This window comes from Anomaloglossus baeobatrachus, chromosome 7 (genome assembly GCF_048569485.1).
Source record: "Anomaloglossus baeobatrachus isolate aAnoBae1 chromosome 7, aAnoBae1.hap1, whole genome shotgun sequence".
Classification (NCBI taxonomy): Eukaryota; Metazoa; Chordata; class Amphibia; order Anura; family Aromobatidae; genus Anomaloglossus; species Anomaloglossus baeobatrachus.
This window is the reverse complement of record NC_134359.1, coordinates 20,665,846-20,684,398: the sequence shown is the minus strand read 5'-3', so window position 1 is coordinate 20,684,398 and position 18,553 is coordinate 20,665,846. Positions and strand designations below refer to the sequence as shown.

General features: G+C 46.8%; 1 protein-coding gene across 1 annotated transcript in view; it reads right to left on the bottom strand.

Moving 5' to 3' along the window:
- The window catches only part of LOC142244978 (unconventional myosin-X-like), a 110,458-nt gene that overhangs the window by 65,940 nt on the left and 25,965 nt on the right, over window positions 1-18,553 (bottom strand). The window contains exon 2 of the mRNA XM_075317133.1: window positions 11,773-11,871. Within this exon, the coding sequence (XP_075173248.1) occupies window positions 11,773-11,871 (99 nt within the window). The remainder of the gene's footprint in view (window positions 1-11,772; window positions 11,872-18,553) is intronic.

The window sequence follows — 18,553 nt, the reverse complement described above, 5'->3', positions numbered from 1 at the left end:
TCCTCCGCACCCTCATAGTGAGTCCACGACCGTCCTCCGCACCCTCATAGTGGGTCCAAGACCGTCCTCCGCACCCTCATAGTGGGTCCATGGGCGTCCTCCGCACCCTCATAGTGGGTCCATGGGCGTCCTCCGCACCCTCATAGTGGGTCCATGGGCGTCCTCCGCACCCTCATAGTGGGTCCATGGGCGTCCTCCGCACCCTCATAGTGGGTCCATGGGCGTCCTCCGCACCCTCATAGTGGGTCCATGGGCGTCCTCCGCACCCTCATAGTGGGTCCATGGGCGTCCTCCGCACCCTCATAGTGGGTCCATGGGCGTCCTCCGCACCCTCATAGTGGGTCCATGGGCGTCCTCCGCACCCTCATAGTGGGTCCATGGGTGTCCTCCGCACCCTCATAGTGGGTCCATGGGTGTCCTCCGCACCCTCATAGTGGGTCCATGGGTGTCCTCCGCACCCTCATAGTGGGTCCAAGACCGTCCTCTGCACCCTCATAGTGGGTCCAAGACCGTCCTCCGCACCCTCATAGTGGGTCCAAGACCGTCCTCCGCACCCTCATAGTGGGTCCAAGACCGTCCTCCGCATCCTCATAGTGGGTCCATGGGTGTCCTCCGCACCCTCATAGTGGGTCCATGGGTGTCCTCCGCATCCTCATAGTGGATCCATGGGTGTCCTCCATGGTACAAGTGTAGGGGGGAAAGATTGTTACAAGGTTTCAAAAGCTTCTCCAAAATGTCACACTCATTAGGAAGGTCTAAAAAAGGAGTTTGGAGATTTAATTTTTATCATTGCCCCCTAAAAGACCCAACATGGTCCCTTAATGCCGCCTGCATGACCGACCTAATGGCAGAGCTCCAAATCTCTGGCCTCCTGTTTCTTTAAGGGGATGTCTACTAGTAGGTGACCAGTCATGCTTATGTGACGCCCTGGCCTATCAGGTCGCCACAGGGTATTGTGCAATCTGTCCTTCTGTGCAATATCCACCTCCTCCTTGGTTATGGGTCCCCAACTGCATGGTGTTGCCAACAACAGCTAGTAAAGTCGCAGGTACACTCTGCACCACACCCACCAGACACACCAGTGGACAGCCTGAGTGGAATAGGGTCGCCCACCTGGGGTGGTGGGAGGGGGTGTTTTGGGGTCAGGAGAGTCAGAAGTGGGCAGTGAAGTGTTGGAGGTGAAGGAGAGAGGAGGTCAGGAGCTGGGCTCCTTGGAAGTCACTAGGTAGCAGACTGTGGTCTGGGCCTAGTAGGAGCTAGTCCCCCGATCGCAGGGGATCGTGACACGGGGCATGGAACAGTCGAGGAGGACAGCTGGCGGCCTTGTACCATACCGGGCTGGGACCAGGGCACGACGGGGTGCGTGGACCCTGGGTCAGGGAGTAGCTTCAGGCAACCTGGCGGTTTGCCCGACGAGAGTGGAGCCTTTGGGATCCGCTCTCCACCCGCTCCAGAATCGTGGTGCTGGCGTGGCGAGGGGGATAGGACTTTCCAAAGAAACGGTCCAGAAAATCCCAAGCGTGAACCCTGAGAGTAAGCTCCCACAGTTAGCCACACCGGGGAGCGGGACCCAACTAGTTCTACACTACCGGGATCGACAAACAAGTGAACTTAGTGCCAGGAGGCAGGTCACAGATCATCAGGCAGCACCATCGGGGACGGGACCCAAACTAGCTCCCCTCAGCGGCAGCGGTGTACAGAACGTTGGTTTACCTTGTTGTCAGTGTCAGCTTTATGGACTGAGCGAGTACGCAAGTGACCCCCTCGCACCCAACAGCACTTCTCAACACTATCACCGAGTCCCGGGGCATTCCCCCTACCCGTGGAGGGTCCCAACACCTGGCTGCCCCACTCTATCGCCCCCGGGTACTCCCAACTGCAGCGGTGGTACTCCACCTTACCACACACCACGGGTGGCGTCACAAACGCTAAACACAGTCCCTTGTAAATACCCCCTTCATTTGAGTGGCTGCACGACTCCCGGGTCTGGACGCCCCTCGAGCCACCGCAGATTCGGATCCGAGCAGCCCGGCTGCTGACATGGGGGCGGCACACTTACTTTCCTCCAGATGGCAGAGCCGTGTCCTCTGGTGGTCACGTGACATTATGTCAAGTGACCACTGCAGTCAATCAGTGCCATAGATTTGCTTCAGTCTTCGGTCAGTATGGAAGTCCACTCTGATGGAATAGTATAGGCTGTAGCTGATCAGCGGTCGCTGATTGTCTGCAGTGGTTACGTTATCTCGAGGTCTGCTGGTGGACATAATGCAATGATTGTAGGAGTAATTTCTGCACTTTATGATGGACAGCGGAGCTGTTAAGAAGGTGGTGCACAACCCCGGTAAAAATCATTAGATATTTGCATTATTTTTTAACAGGAGTGTACAATTTATTAACAGTATGCCAAAAAAAGCGCACAAGTACGCCAACCGAGCTTTCTCATCCCTCTGGACCGGACGGACCCATCTAATGCCAATCATAAATAATCATCCCTCCTTCCCCAAATAAGAGGTGTGTGCCCTGAAAACGTGAGAAGGTAACATGCGTGCATTCTTTAGTTGGGGGTCTAATGACCAGCGAGTTATTGTACCCCAAGGGTCAACACTCCTGGGAAACGTCTGCACATCGAGCTTTCAAAAACCTCCAAAATTCCAAGCCTCCGGAACTCTAGGTCAATGGGCCATTTGGCTGACAACCGTGTGTACACAGACACAGACACAGACACAGACACAGACACACACACACACACACACACATACACACACACACACATACACACACACATACACTCTGCATACATACACATACACACACTGCATACATACACATACACACACTGCATACACACACACACACACACACACACACACTGCATACACACACACACACTGCATACATACACATACATACATACACACTGCATACACACACACACACTGCATACATACACACACACACTGCATACACACACACACACACACACACACACTGCATACATACACACACACACTGCATACATACACACACACTGCATACATACACACACTGCATACATACATACACACACTGCATACATATACATACACTGCATACACACTGCATACATACACACACTGCATACATACACTGCATACACACACTGCATACATACACACACTGCATACATACATACACTGCATACATACATACACACACACACTGCATACATACATACACACACACACACACACACACACACACACACACACACACACTGCATACATACATACACACACACTGCATACATACACACACACTGCATACATACACACTGCATACATACACACTGCATGCATACATACACACTGCATACATACACACACACTGCATACATTACATACACACACTGCATACATACACACTGCATACATACACACTGCATACATACACACTGCATACATACACACTGCATACATACACACTGCATACATACACACTGCATACATACACACTGCATACATACACACTGCATACATACATACATACACACTGCATACATACACACACACTGCATACATTACATACACACACTGCATACATACACACTGCACACATACATACATATATATATACACACACACACACACACACACACACACACACACTTTTCCATTTACATGACACAGATCAGCCCACTTAACATAAACCACTGCAGACAATTCATTATGACACGCGGTCGTCTTCCGTCAAATCCGTGGAAATTCACGGCAAATGTCATTTTTGTTAACAAGTTAACGAGCAAATGGACCAGAATGGAAGTGACAAGTGGATCATGGGCAATTACATGCAAATGGGGGGGGGGGGGGAGATTAACTCTGGTAATTTGATCACTGCCAAAGAAGTGTCTGGGAAATGACATTACCTGTGAACTAGATCAAAGCAAAGAGGTGGAAAAGACCCCACAGGGCTCTCCGGAGGGGGCCGGGGACAATTCTGGACACCACTTACATTTCAAAGACTTTCTGAATCAGTCTACTGAGAAAAATTGCAAATAAACACAGTTTGATTTTCTCACTATTTCAGGCCTGTAAAGCCATCAGCCAGATTATAAAAAGGGGTATATTAAGATTTGAGGTCAATGGATCCTAAAAATGAGGGGCAAAAGAAGGCCCCCAGTAGTTCCAAAGCTGCACCGGTTTGCTGCATACTATAGTGCCCATAGTTTCCCATTGGAGGGGACTTGACTTTCCGAAATTGCAGACCCTCTCTGATCCAGAATTGGGCAATTGCTCAACATCAATTCCATATGTCGCTATCAGACGACATAACTCTTGGTGGACGGATGTTTTAAGAAGTTTATTTTTCTCCTCTCATCTCTTTGATCCCTTTAGATTCACAAGGCGACGTGTCAATGCTGTGATGGCGAGAATTGCCCCCCATGGTATCAGCTTTCCGCACATCCTCACCTAAGTGCATGTGACACTTCAAAGAGCAGATCACAAATCCCGGGGCCACCTGCCTGCAGGCTCCTCGCTATGGCCGGGGCATCACTTTACAGCTCTTAAAAAAGGGGGGGGGGATGTCAATCTTTTTTTCTTCTTCTTTTTATATAGCACTAACATTCTGCAGCGCTTTACATTCATCAGGAACACTGTCCCCATCGGGGCTCACAATCTAAAGTCCCTATCAGTATGTCTTTGGAGTGTGGGAGGAAACCGGAGAACCCGGAGAAAACCCACGCAAACACGGGGAGAACATACAAACTCCTTGCAGATGTTGTCCTTGGTGGGATTTGAACCCAAGACGCCAGCGCTGCAAGACTGCAGTGCTAACCACTGAGCCACCACAAGGCTGCAGTGCTAACCACTGAGCCACCACAAGGCTGCAGTGCTAACCACTGAGCCACCGTGCCACCCACTTCCTTAATTTTAAAACAACTATTGCTCACAGACATAACTTGAAACTGCACGGTGGCTCAGTGGTTAGCACTGCAGTCTTGTGGTGGCTCAGTGGTTAGCACTGCAGTCTTGTGGTGGCTCAGTGGTTAGCACTGCAGTCTTGTGGTGGCTCAGTGGTTAGCACTGCAGTCTTGCGGTGCCGGCGTCTTGGGTTCAAATCCCACCAAGGACAAGATCTGCAAGGAGTTTGTATGTTCTCCCCGTGTTTGCGTGGGTTTCCTCCAGGTTCTCCGGTTTCCTCCCACACTCCAAAGACATACTCCTAGGGAACCTAGATTGTGAGCCCCAATGGGGACAGTGTTGCCATTGTATGTAAAGCGCTGTGGAATTAACAGCGGTATATAAATGAATAAATATGTATTATTATTAAAAGAAATGGGGACCTAGAGGTACAACTGGGTTAGGTACTGCAGTTTTCTAAAAACAGTGCCGTGACTGCTGAGACCCCAACAAACCCATAACTGATTGTCCCATGTAATGAAGAATCAGACACAGGTATATAAATCAGAACTCTCTTTATTTGGATATTTAAAAACAAATCTCATCTTTTAGTGGATCGTGGTCGGTCACAGCCCAAAATTACCAAACTTAAAACCACTGAAATAAATCACGGTAAAACCAGTACAAAGCGTTGTGTCGCAGCCGGACTCCCGGCGTGGATAGCTTTTGTACCAAAAAACCACCAACGTTGTTGAATTGACCGCTGCTGTGACTTAATGCAATATTATGAAAAGCAAAACCAGTAAAACTCATTGTGTTGCAGCCGGACTCCCGGCGCAGGAAAGCCGAAGCAGTTAAGATCATTGTGTCACAGCCGGACTCCCGGCACAGGTAGCATTAACCGTACAAATCATTGTGTCACAGCCGGACTCCCAGCACAGGTAGCATTAACCGTACAAATCATTGTCTCACAGCCGGACTCCCGGCACAGGTAGCATTAACCGTACAAATCATTGTCTCACAGCCGGACTCCCAGCACAGGTAGCATTAACCGTACAAATCATTGTGTCACAGCCGGACTCCCAGCACAGGTAGCATTAACCGTACAAATCATTGTGTCACAGCCGGACTCCCAGCACAGGTAGCATTAACCGTACAAATCATTGTCTCACAGCCGGACTCCCAGCACAGGTAGCATTAACCGTACAAGTCATTGTCTCACAGCCGGACTCCCAGCACAGGTAGCATTAACCGTACAAATCATTGTCTCACAGCCGGACTCCCAGCACAGGTAGCATTAACCGTACAAGTCATTGTGTCACAGCCGGACTCCCAGCACAGGTAGCATTAACCGTACAAATCATTGTCTCACAGCCGGACTCCCAGCACAGGTAGCATTAACCGTACAAGTCATTGTCTCACAGCCGGACTCCCGGCACAGGTAGCATTAACTGTACAAATCATTGTCTCACAGCCGGACTCCCGGCACAGGTAGCATTAACTGTACAAGTCATTGTGTCACAGCCGGACTCCCAGCACAGGTAGCATTAACTGTACAAGTCATTGTGTCACAGCCGGACTCCCGGCACAGGTAGCATTAACCGTACAAATCATTGTGTCACAGCCGGACTCCCAGCACAGGTAGCATTAACCGTACAAATCATTGTGTCACAGCCGGACTCCCAGCACAGGTAGCATTAACCGTACAAATTATTGTGTCACAGCCGGACTCCCAGCACAGGTAGCATTAACCGTACAAATCATTGTCTCACAGCCGGACTCCCAGCACAGGTAAGCTTTCACACTAAAACCATCAACGCTGAAAAAGGGAGGGAGGGTGGGACAGCTGCCTCCGGGTCCCACAAAGTGGGGAGAGACCGGAAGAGACAGGGAATGGGATTAAATAGGGGAAGGCAGGAGGAGGAGAGCAGAATCATTGGCTGCATCAAACAGGGAGGAGACAGAAAAAATTACATGGGACGACCGGATTAACCCCTTATTACGGGGCACCCAGTCAAATACTGGAATGCTCCACAATCCAGCCACTGTTCAGCTTTAGGCTAAGTTCACACATCCTGTGTTTTGCATCAGTCACAATCCGTAGCCTTGAGGAATTACGGAATCCTGCAAAATATTTTGCAGGAATCCTGTATTTCCCCATAGACTTCTATTAGTGACGGATTGCGACTGATGACCCTGCGTTGCATCCGCTGCGTCGCGGTCCGTCGTTTTTGACTGACCGCCGAGCGGGGAGCAACGCAGAATGTAACGTTTTTCGGGCCGTCAAAATTAACGCGCCGCGCAGGAATCCGTCGCCATCCGTCAAGCTTGTAATGCATGTCTATGGTGCTGGATTCCGTCGTAATCCGTCTTACAACGGAATCCAGCGCAGGATTCCGTCATGCTCTACTGAGCATGCCCAGCATGCTTGGCACGCCCACTGGGCTGTCCCAAACACAGACGGATCATGACTGATCCGTCAAAAAACGGACGCACAGCGGATGTAACGGACGCAACTGATCCGTTTTTTCACAGGATTCCTGTGAAAGGAATCCTGTGAAAAACACATCAGTTGCATCAGTTGACATCTTGAAAATGACTGATCCGTTGCTGACGGACCTGACGGATTGAAAACACAGGATGTGTGAACTTAGCCTTACAAGTCATCCCCATTCACTTCTATAGCGCTGAGCTGTAATACCAGACACATCCTGTAGGGGCAGCAGAGCTTACAGGGTCCGAAAGGGGTTGTTCAGAACTAGACAAATATGGCGGCATTCCTCCAAAAAAAAAAAAAAAAAGACACCGCGCCACATCTGTCTGCAGGTTAGGCCACATATTGCAGTGAATAAACCTGAGCTGTGGCATCACACCAGTGGATAGAATCTCGTTTTGAACAACCAATTTTGGGCCCCTGTGGACCAAATGGACGGTCGTCTTAGCACCCCCCATATATAATGTGTCATTACTGGGTCTCACTCAGCTTTATCAGACTCCTGAAAAGTCAAGATGCTAAAAGGGAACCAATCACCTGTTAGAATTAGCATAAGTATTATACAAACGATTCACTGTCTATTGCAGGACCTGTGTGAGGTCATACCCATGTGACCAGAAGGGGCGGGGCCTCAGCCAACAAATCTGGATACCAGGTCACATGGGTATGACCTCACACAGGTCCTGCAATAGACACAGTGAATCGTTTGTATAATACTTTTGCTAATTCTAACAGAGGGAGGGGATAACTATGAATATATTATCTGCTCCTCAGCTGCTGTCACTCAACAAGCTGCTCATTTTATAAACTTTACTTTTTTGGATTTCAAAACCTAAACATGCTGACCACTACAGGTCTATATAGAATCAGCCTGATAGCGCCAGTATAGCACTGTATGTATAGAGTCAGCCTGATAGTGCCAGTATAGCACTGTATGTATACAATCAGCCTGATATTGCCAGTATAGCACTGTATGTATACAATCAGCCTGATATTGCCAGTATAGCACTGTATGTATAGACTCAGCCTGATAGCGCCAGTATAGCACTGTATGTATATAATCAGCCTGATACTGCCAGTATAGCACTGTATGTATAGACTCAGCCTGATAGCGCCAGTATAGCACTGTATGTATAGACTCAGCCTGATAGTGCCAGTATAGCACTGTATGTATAGACTCAGCCTGATAGTGCCAGTATAGCACTGTATGTATAGAATCAGCCTGATAGTGCCAGTATAGCACTGTATGTATAGAATCAGCCTGATAGCGCCAGTATAGCACTGTATGTATAGAATCAGCCTGATAGCTCCAGTATAGCACTGTATGTAAAGAATCAGCCTAATAGTGCCAGTATAGCACTGTATGTATAGAATCAGCCTGATAGTGCCAGTATAGCACTGTATGTATAGAATCAGCCTGATAGCGCCAGTATAGCACTGTATGTATAGAATCAGCCTGATAGCTCCAGTATAGCACTGTATGTAAAGAATCAGCCTAATAGTGCCAGTATAGCACTGTATGTATAGAATCAGCCTGATAGTGCCAGTATAGCACTGTATGTATAGAATCAGCCTGATAGCGCCAGTATAGCACTGTATGTAAAGAATCAGCCTGATAGTGCCAGTATAGCACTGTATGTAAAGAATCAGCCTAATAGTGCCAGTATAGCACTGTATGTATAGAATCAGCCTGATAGTGCCAGTATAGCACTGTATGTATAGAATCAGCCTGATAGTGCCAGTATAGCACTGTATGTATAGAATCAGTCTGATAGTGCCAGTATAGCACTGTATGTATAGAATCAGCCTGATAGCACCAGTATAGCACTGTATGTATAGAATCAGCCTAATAGTGCCAGTATAGCACTGTATGTATAGAATCAGCCTGATAGCGCCAGTATAGCACTGTATGTAAAGAATCAGCCTGATAGTGCCAGTATAGCACTGCATGTATAGAATCAGCCTGATAGCGCCAGTATAGCACTGTATGTAAAGAATCAGCCTGATAGTGCCAGTATAGCCCTGTATGTATAGAATCAGCCTGATAGTGCCAGTATAGCACTGTATGTACAGAATCAGCCTGATAGCGCCAGTATAGCACTGGCTTTAGCTTATATAGGAAGATCCTGGTGAATGGTACGTTTTAAATTAGATTTATTTTCTTTCATTCTAACTGAAAATGCCTTTTAAAAACAGCAGCACAGAGTATTTGAGGCCAGTATTTATAGTCAGAACATAAATTCTCTGCCATATCTGCTTCTATGAAACGTCTAAATGCCGCACATATAAGGCTACGTTCATACATTGCATTTTTTTTTAAATATCTTTTTTTTCATTGATTTTAGAGTACCAGCAAAAACTAAGATTTATGAAATCTTATGCACACTTTTTTCCCTGACATTGAAAACTGCTGTGCGTTTTTTGCAAGAAGCAGTGTGTCAATTGTTTCAGCATTTTTGCAGCTTTTGCAGTGAATGAAACTAATCATTTAAACATGCACTGTAGACAAATGACTCCTCCCCCCCCCAAAAAAAAAAAAAAAAGAAAAAAATTTTTAAAAAAAACACGGCAAAAAATGCAGCCCAAAAAAGCTGCAAAAACACGGCAAAAAAAAAAAAACCCACCAAAACTTTAGTGCCAAGAAAGCAGATTTTTCTGCAGAACAAAAAAAAAAAAAAAACACACAGCAAGAACGTAACGTGTGAACGTCGCCTTAATATAGATCTTCATTTTCTGCCAATCTTCCTTCTTTAGATCAGGATTTCGCCATGACAGAGGATTCATCTGTGGCTCACTGCATCCAGCAATCACCACATCCGGCCCTTTAATAACGATCCCAGGACCCAGCAAAGGGCATTCACACCCACGGGAAATACATGGGGACGCACGCACCCGAGTCTGGAAGTCCCCGATTTTAATTTGTATCTGTACTATAATGACATCTTAGCACGAGGGGTCCGATACGGGAATGTAAAGAATCTCCTATGATAACAGTATCCACATCTGTGAACAGCTGGCCTCCGGGCCGTGACGTCAGCCCCTGGGTCAGAATCCATTACTGGATGCACTAAGTGGTGGAGGGACCGGAGGCAGAACAGCGGCCGATCACATCCCGGATCAATGGGAGACGCAGAGTTAAAACTCACATTAGCAAGAGACATATTCGCATTCTTTTCTCGGTGGCGGGGAGGGGAGACAATGGCTGCTCCGCTTTTATCTGCCGTGCACACTCAGCAGCACGATATACAGTAAGTACCGCCATGTGATGAGCTGCGGCAGCGTCTATGGAAACATCTCTGCAACTTTCTAATATACTTTACATTTCAATTTCACATCATTTTCCAGTTGCCGCTTGCTGTCAATGAATGGAAACGTTCTTCTCAAATCCATATTTATGCCGAGCTCATAAAGCCGAGAGTTGACAGCAGCTACGATGTTACGCAGAACAGCCAATCATTTACAGGCCAAGCCGCCGGGCTGATACATTGTAGCAGAAGATCAGAGAAGGCAAGAAAATATGGCTAGCCATTTGTGAAAATGGCTAGGACCTTTTTTTTTTTTTTTTTTAAGGATAACATTTTTGCAATTGAGTTTCATTAAAAAATTTGCACAATCTAATTTCTATGGTCTCTGCGTTGAGCTCGCTGAAGAGTGAGCTAACTGAATTTCCATTAGTGAGCTCATTCTGAAAGGAGAGATTGTCTTGTCGGCCTTTTTATGAATTACTCTGAACAGATTTATTATGAAAATTAAATTTTTAAATATTTCCTTGATGTTGTCATAAATTAGTCCTGGAAGAGCACAGTAAAAGACAGAAAAAAAAAAAAAAGTTATGAAGTCCCATTAGACCAGAGACTCACTGATGGATTCTCAGTTAACTCCTTCTGTAGCCAGAAGTGCAAATGGAAACAGGGCCTGTTAAAACTAAATAATGAAACATTTTTAATGAAACATTTTTAATGAAACCCAATTGCAAAATTAAACCTAAAATTACATTTATTTAAAGAAAACAAAATTATGCCCAAAATGAGAAAAGCCACTTTAGGACTTAGAAGATTGTCTTCACTGGATACAATTAGAGAAACTCTCAGCTGTGAGACGGGTTTTGAATCGCAGAGGCTTCAGCCCAAGAATGTAAACCACAGTGTTTCCATTCACTGACAGCAAGAAGAAGTCACAAAGCACTTCAGAAAAATAGATTTTTATTATTTTTAAACCCATATAAAGTTTGTGACCTTGTAAATATTGATATTTGTAGCACTATTAATAAAGGTCTGTGCAGTCACTTGTGGTGGGGTCCACAGAGGTCACTGACCACTGTGCTCGGCCCTTGTGTGCAGAGAAGGGAGTGACGCACCGAATACGTCTTTTCTTCTACTTATTACATTTCCCCAATCTTACCTGGTCATAGTCGCTTGTAAAGAGAACATCTCCATTATTGCTAGAGGTGACTGTGGCCGGGACCAAACTCCCATTGATGACGAGCCAAACACGACCGCCCTGCAAAAGAGAAAGATATTAATATCAATAACAGAGTAAATATATTAAAAGAATACTTGATCCACACCTGATAGAAAACATGAATATAAAACTGCTATAATACTGCCCCTATGTACAAGAATATAACTATAATACTGCCCCCTATGTACAAGAATATAACTACTATAATACTGCCCCTATGTACAAGAATATAACTATAATACTGCCCCCTATGTACAAGAATATAACTACTATAATACTGCCCCCTATATACAAGAATATAACTACTATAATACTGCCTCCTATATACAAGAATATAACTACTATAATACTGCCCCTATGTACAAGAATATAACTACTACAATACTGCCCTCTATGTACAAGAATATAACTACTATAATACTGCCCCCTATATACAAGAATATAACTACTATAATACTGCCCCCTATATACAAGAATATAACTACTATAATACTGCCTCCTATATACAAGAATATAACTACTATAATACTGCCCCTATGTACAAGAATATAACTACTATAATACTGCCCTCTATGTACAAGAATATAACTACTATAATACTGCCCCTATATACAAGAATATAACTACTATAATACTGCTCCTATGTTCAAGAATATAACTACTATAATACTGCCCCTATGTACAAGAATATAACTACTATAATACTGCCCCCTATATACAAGAATATAACTACTATAATACTGCCCCTATGTACAAGAATATAACTACTATAATACTGCCCCTATATACAAGAATATAACTACTATAATACTGCCCCCTATGTATAAGAATATAACTACTATAATACTGTCCTTATGTACAAGAATATAACTACTATAATACTGCCCCTATATACAAGAATATAACTACTATAATACTGCTCCTATATACAAGAATATAACTACTATAATACTGCCCCTATATACAAGAATATAACTACTATAATACTGCTCCTATATACAAGAATATAACTATTATAATAATACCATCCTCTATAGACAGGAGGCTACTTAATTTGCAGTCACATATGGATTTTTGTTCATGACTGGGTATATGGGTCTTTGCTAGATTGAGCATTTTTTATATGGGCAGGAGGGGACATATATGGGCAGGAGGGGACATATATTGGCAGGAGGGGACATATATTGGCAGGAGGGGACATATATGGGCAGGAGGGGACATATATGGGCAGGAGGGGACATATATGGGCAGGAGGGGACATATATGGGCAGGAGGGGACATATATGGGCAGGAGGGGACATATATGGGCAGGAGGGGACATATATGGGCAGGAGGGGACATATATGGGCAGGAGTGGGACATATATGGGCAGGAGGGGACATATATGGGCAGGAGGGGACATATATGGGCAGGAGGGGACATATATGGGCAGGAGGGGACAGATATGGGCAGGAGGGGACAGATATGGGCAGGAGGAGGTTGTGGTTACGCCGCTGTAAGTGATGCTACAAATCCGCGTACACAGAATACTGCAGGTGACTATAATGAACACGGCTCCTTCCAATGACATAAATGTCACCTACAACACAGCGGCCGCAGGACAGACAAGGGAAGAAATAGAAGATGATCTGCGAGGAGCTGTCTCCCGAATAGATGTCGCCGCAGTGTCATTTCTGGGATAATCCACTAAGGACAATGGGCTCTAGGACATCGGGAGAACTGTCACTTCTGGGGACTGGGTGACGAGATGATTGACAGGTCATCACTGACATAGGCCCAGAGCTGCAGAATAACTAAGGGATGGGAGAAGGCTTATATCTGCGTGATCCTGAGCGTGCGGAGACTCAAACTGCAGACTCAGCACTTCAATAATTTGCATTAACATATGTGAGTGACCGGTGTATTAACTCTTGACACCAGCAGCAGACAGAGGATGGGGGCTACTCAGGAAAGAGAAAAATTAGGTCCCTTTGTGAGAACGCTACATCCAATATGGCGGCCATAGCAGATCCTGCTGTGGATGCATACATGACTGCTGGTCTGGTGCTGGACCATAAGCCCCATGTTGCTTTTGTTCACTCTTTTCCATATGGAAAATCTGCAACGTAACAAAAATACCAGATAAAAAGATGTCAAGGAATCTCATTCAAAAATTGCCAAGATTTTCTGCATGGAAATTAACCTGTGGTTTGAAGTACATTTGCACTGGGTACATGTGCACTGGGTACATGTGCACTGGGTACATGTGCACTGGGTACATGTGCACTGGGTACATGTGCACTGGGTACATGTGCACTGGGTACATGTGCACTGGGTACATGTGCACTGGGTATATTTGCACTGGGTACATTTGCACTGGGTACATTTGCACTGGGTACATTTGCACTGGGTACATGTGCACTGGGTACATGTGCACTGGGTACATGTGCACTGGGTACATTTGCACTGGGTACATTTGCACTGGGTACATTTGCACTGGGTACATTTGCACTGGGTACATTTGCACTGGGTACATGTGCACTGGGTACATGTGCACTGGGTACATGTGCACTGGGTACATTTGCACTGGGTACATTTGCACTGGATACATGTGCACTGGGTACATTTGCCGCACTGAATGGTGCAGATAATGTAGCGGTTTACTGCAGATATTGCACAGGCTTCACCTTTTCCTTAGCAGAGGATTCAATCCAGTGAGTGTATGCAGCATAAATAAACAATGCCGCAGATGTCACATTCACAGCGATGTCAATTTGCTCTGTGCATTTTCTCAGAAGCATCTGCCCGAGATAAGATTTCTTGAGATCTCATGCACAATGCTGGTACTGAAAAATGCAAGAGATTCTATTTGGAAAATAAAACACAGAAATCCCGCATTGCTTTTACTCTGTGGGAACAAATCTTAAAATCTGCGGCATGTAAACTGTATGCAAAATTCCGTGTGGATTTCATATTTTGCCATGCATAGGGTCAAATGTGCCATGTACCCCAGTTCCCTGAAAATAAGCCCAAGCATGATTTTACAGGATTTTTGGAGAATGTTTGAAATATAAGGCCCACTCCAAAAATAACCCTAGTTGCATTTATGGCCAGTATTTAAGGGAGTCAAACTGGGCAATTTCTCAGGGTCCCCAGCAGTTGTATTAGGGTGCGTGACAACGATCAGTGTTTGCAGCGTTTTGGATGCAGTGTGTTTTCGCTGTGTCGCGGGCGGAGGAGGGAACGCCGCGCTCTCCCACTGCTCGGGTCCGGCTGCTGCTCGGTGGTGGCTCGAGCGGTGGGCCGGATCCCGGGGACTCGAGCGGCGTTCCTCGCCCGTGAGTGAAAGGGGGGTGGATTGGTTTAGGGATATTGTCCGTGACGCCACCCACGGTTGTGGTGATATTGGTGACACCACCGCTGCTCTAGACGGGGATCCCGGATGCGGTGACAGGGAGCAGCTTTGATGTTAGTTCTCCCCTCCGTGGGTAGGGGGTTGGTTGTCCCGGGGCCCGGTGATGGGGTAGGGATGGATGATGGCAGGCGGGTTGCGGGGCCTGGTGAGGTGCAGGGTCGCGGGGGCAGCGCTGTGCCGTACGACACGGAGGTACTCACTCAGCCAATGATGAGGACACAGTTCTCGGTAAAACACACGGCTGGATGGACGGGTCCCACAGGCGGCTGCGGTGTTGTGTCTCCCGGCAGGTTAGTGGTGACTGCCTTTCCCTGCACCTATGTAGTGTAACGGTTCCAATAGGTTCCCACCGGTAACCCGCTCCCCAGCTTGGATATGGGTTGAAGGAGCCCCTTTTGCCCACAGGCGCTGGCCCTGGGAACTTTAGCCTTGGCGGTGACTGTGTTTCCCTCTCTCGGTTGGACGGTTGCCTTCTGTCGGGACTTGGCTGCTGGGAAACCCAGGAGGTTCCCTTCGCTAACTGATTTGGCAAATTTTCGCTGCATTGTACAGTACAAGCACAGTGGATGGGATTTCTAGAAATCCCATGCCCACTGTGCGTGTATGGCCCACAGCGAAATTGACCTGCAGTGCCGCTTTTCGAGCCGCAGCATGTCAATTCTTTGCTGTGGAGTCGCAAGCGTCCTCTGTAGGGAGAACACAAGCGAGAGACTTCAGCTTCCGAACCTTGATCAGGGGCACCAGCAGCTGCGGACGAGACTCGTGGCCCTGCAAGTCAGGAACCGCTGCATCCAGGACACAGCCGGTCCTGATTGTGGTCACCTGTCCTTAGGTTAAGATTGTTTAAAGGACTTTTGATGACTTCACACTCAAGTGACCATGATTTAACCAAAGATCCATTAATTACTGGTCTAAAAGAACTGGACAGAAGACGGGGGAAGGGAGAGCAAACTTGGTAATTTAACTAAGCCCCCATCGTTTATTATCTGATGATAGGGTCTTGATTAAGGACACGTGATATCACATCATGCGACCAAAGGTGTTTTAAACTGCAGGAGTCTAATGCCGGTGTCACACGGGACGATTTATCGTGCGATCGCACCCGCCCCCGTCGTTTGTGCGTCAAGGGAAATTAGTTGCCCGTGTCGCACAAAGTCGTTAACCCCGTCACACGCACTTACCTCCCGGACGACCTCGCTGTGGGCGGCGAACATGCTCTTGCTGAAGTGGAAGGGACGTTCGGCGTCACAGTGACGTCACACAGCGGCCGGCCAATAGAAGCGGAGAGGAGTGGGACGTAAACACCCCGCTCACCTCCTTCCTTCCGCATTGCCGGCGGGACGCAGGTAAGCTGCAGTTCGTCGTTCCCGGGGTGTCACACGGAGCGACGTGTGCTGCCACGGGAACGATGAACAACCGGAGCACAGAAGGAGGACCGATCTTTTGAAAATGAACGACGTGTCAATGAGCAACGGTAAGGTGAGTATTTTTGCTCGCTCACAGTCGTTCCGAGGTGTCACCCGCTACGATGTGTCTGACTATGCCGGATGTGCGTCACTAACGACGTGACTCCGACGACATATCGCCCGATATATCGTACCGTGTGACGCCGGCATTAGTGTATGTGCCCACGATCAGGACTCTCTGCGTTCAGAACGCAGCAAGTCCTGACTGGCAGGGCCGCATGTCTTCTCCGCAGGAGACCGCAGCTGTCCGTACCAATGATCAGGGTTTGGAGCAATGCAGTCTCTCGCTTTTGTTCTCTCTATGGAGGACGCATGTGATTCCGCAGCAAACAATTGACATGCTGCGATTTGGAAAGACACTTCGCAGATCAGTGTTTGCTGCGGACAAAACAAGCACAGTGGGCACGGGATTTCTAGAAATCACATCCACTGTGCTTGTACTGTACAATGCAGCAATTTGGACGCAGCTGATGTCGGCTGCGTCCAAAACGCTGCAAATACTGATTGTGGGCACGCACCCTTAGGCTGAAGAGGAGGCAGGCATGTGCAGGGTGTATGTGTATAAATGTAATAAAATGTATATATGTTTATGGGGGGAGGGGGGGTTCTGTTGATGTTACAGAATGCAAAGTGACTATTTGAATAAATGTTGAATTGTCTTTTGTTCAAGAATAACTGTAGATTTTTATTTTTCCCATGAAGAACAAAGAAATCTCCTGAATATAATCCATAGTCCATCTTTCGGTGCAAAAAAAATATAAGACCCTGTCTTTTGGGGGGAAGTACAGTAAATCCTCATCGAGCACATGCAGATTTTCCTGCAGATACTTGGAAAAATTCACAGGGAATCTTTTACATGTGAACGTACCCACAGAGTAAATGCACCCTGGAGTGATTTAGGGTATGTGCGCACCGAACCATTTTTTTTTTAAGATTTTAAAAAAAAAGGTCACTTGCACAATGCAGACTTTGCCTATAGTGTGGATTTTGGAATTTTTGTTTGGATTTTTACCTTCTGCAATGATTAGGGTGACGGCTGATTCCAACCCATAGCATAAATCAGCGGATTTTGCTGTGGAACATTGTGTATCGTTTCCGCTACATGTGCAAGAGCACTACATTTATTTTTTTTTTAAATAACAACCATGAAATAAAACATAAAATATTGATCATTTTGTGAAAAATATGTTTGACCCACAGATCCACCTCCATAGTTCCTGACCTGCTGGGTAGATACACAATTTTTTGCAGTCAGTACACAGACTCCATTTATCCCTCTATTAATACCCCAGCATGAAGACAAAGAAGACACAATCCTAATATCTGGCGGATCTGTGTTCAGCATTTATAACCCATCCCCCTCCCCATTAGCTCAGAGAACTTGCATCCCCTCTTAGGTGTATTGGGAATAGGAGGGGGGATAATCAGTATCTGCCCACCCCTGTGATGTTACATTCCTGTGCGCCCACCGCCCCTCACATCTGACAGATGCTGCACTTATTACACTTCTTATTAATAGTGTCAGATCCGCAGGAAGAAGCCAAGCTCCAAGGAGGAAGAGTCTGATCAGAGATGGCTCTTCTGGCTGCTCTGGGACCCCCAGTAAATAGCCCAGGCTTGTCCGCAGCAGGGGTCTTCTGGCTGCTCTGGGACCCCCAGTAAATAGCCCAGGCTTGTCCGCAGCAGGGGTCTTCTGGCTGCTGTGGGACCCCCAGTAAGTAGCCCAGTCTTGTCCGCAGCAGGGGTCTTCTGGCTGCTCTGGGACCCCCAGTAAATAGCCCAGGCTTGTCCGCAGCAGGGGTCTTCTGGCTGCTCTGGGACCCCCAGTAAATAGCCCAGGCTTGTCCGCAGCAGGGGTCTT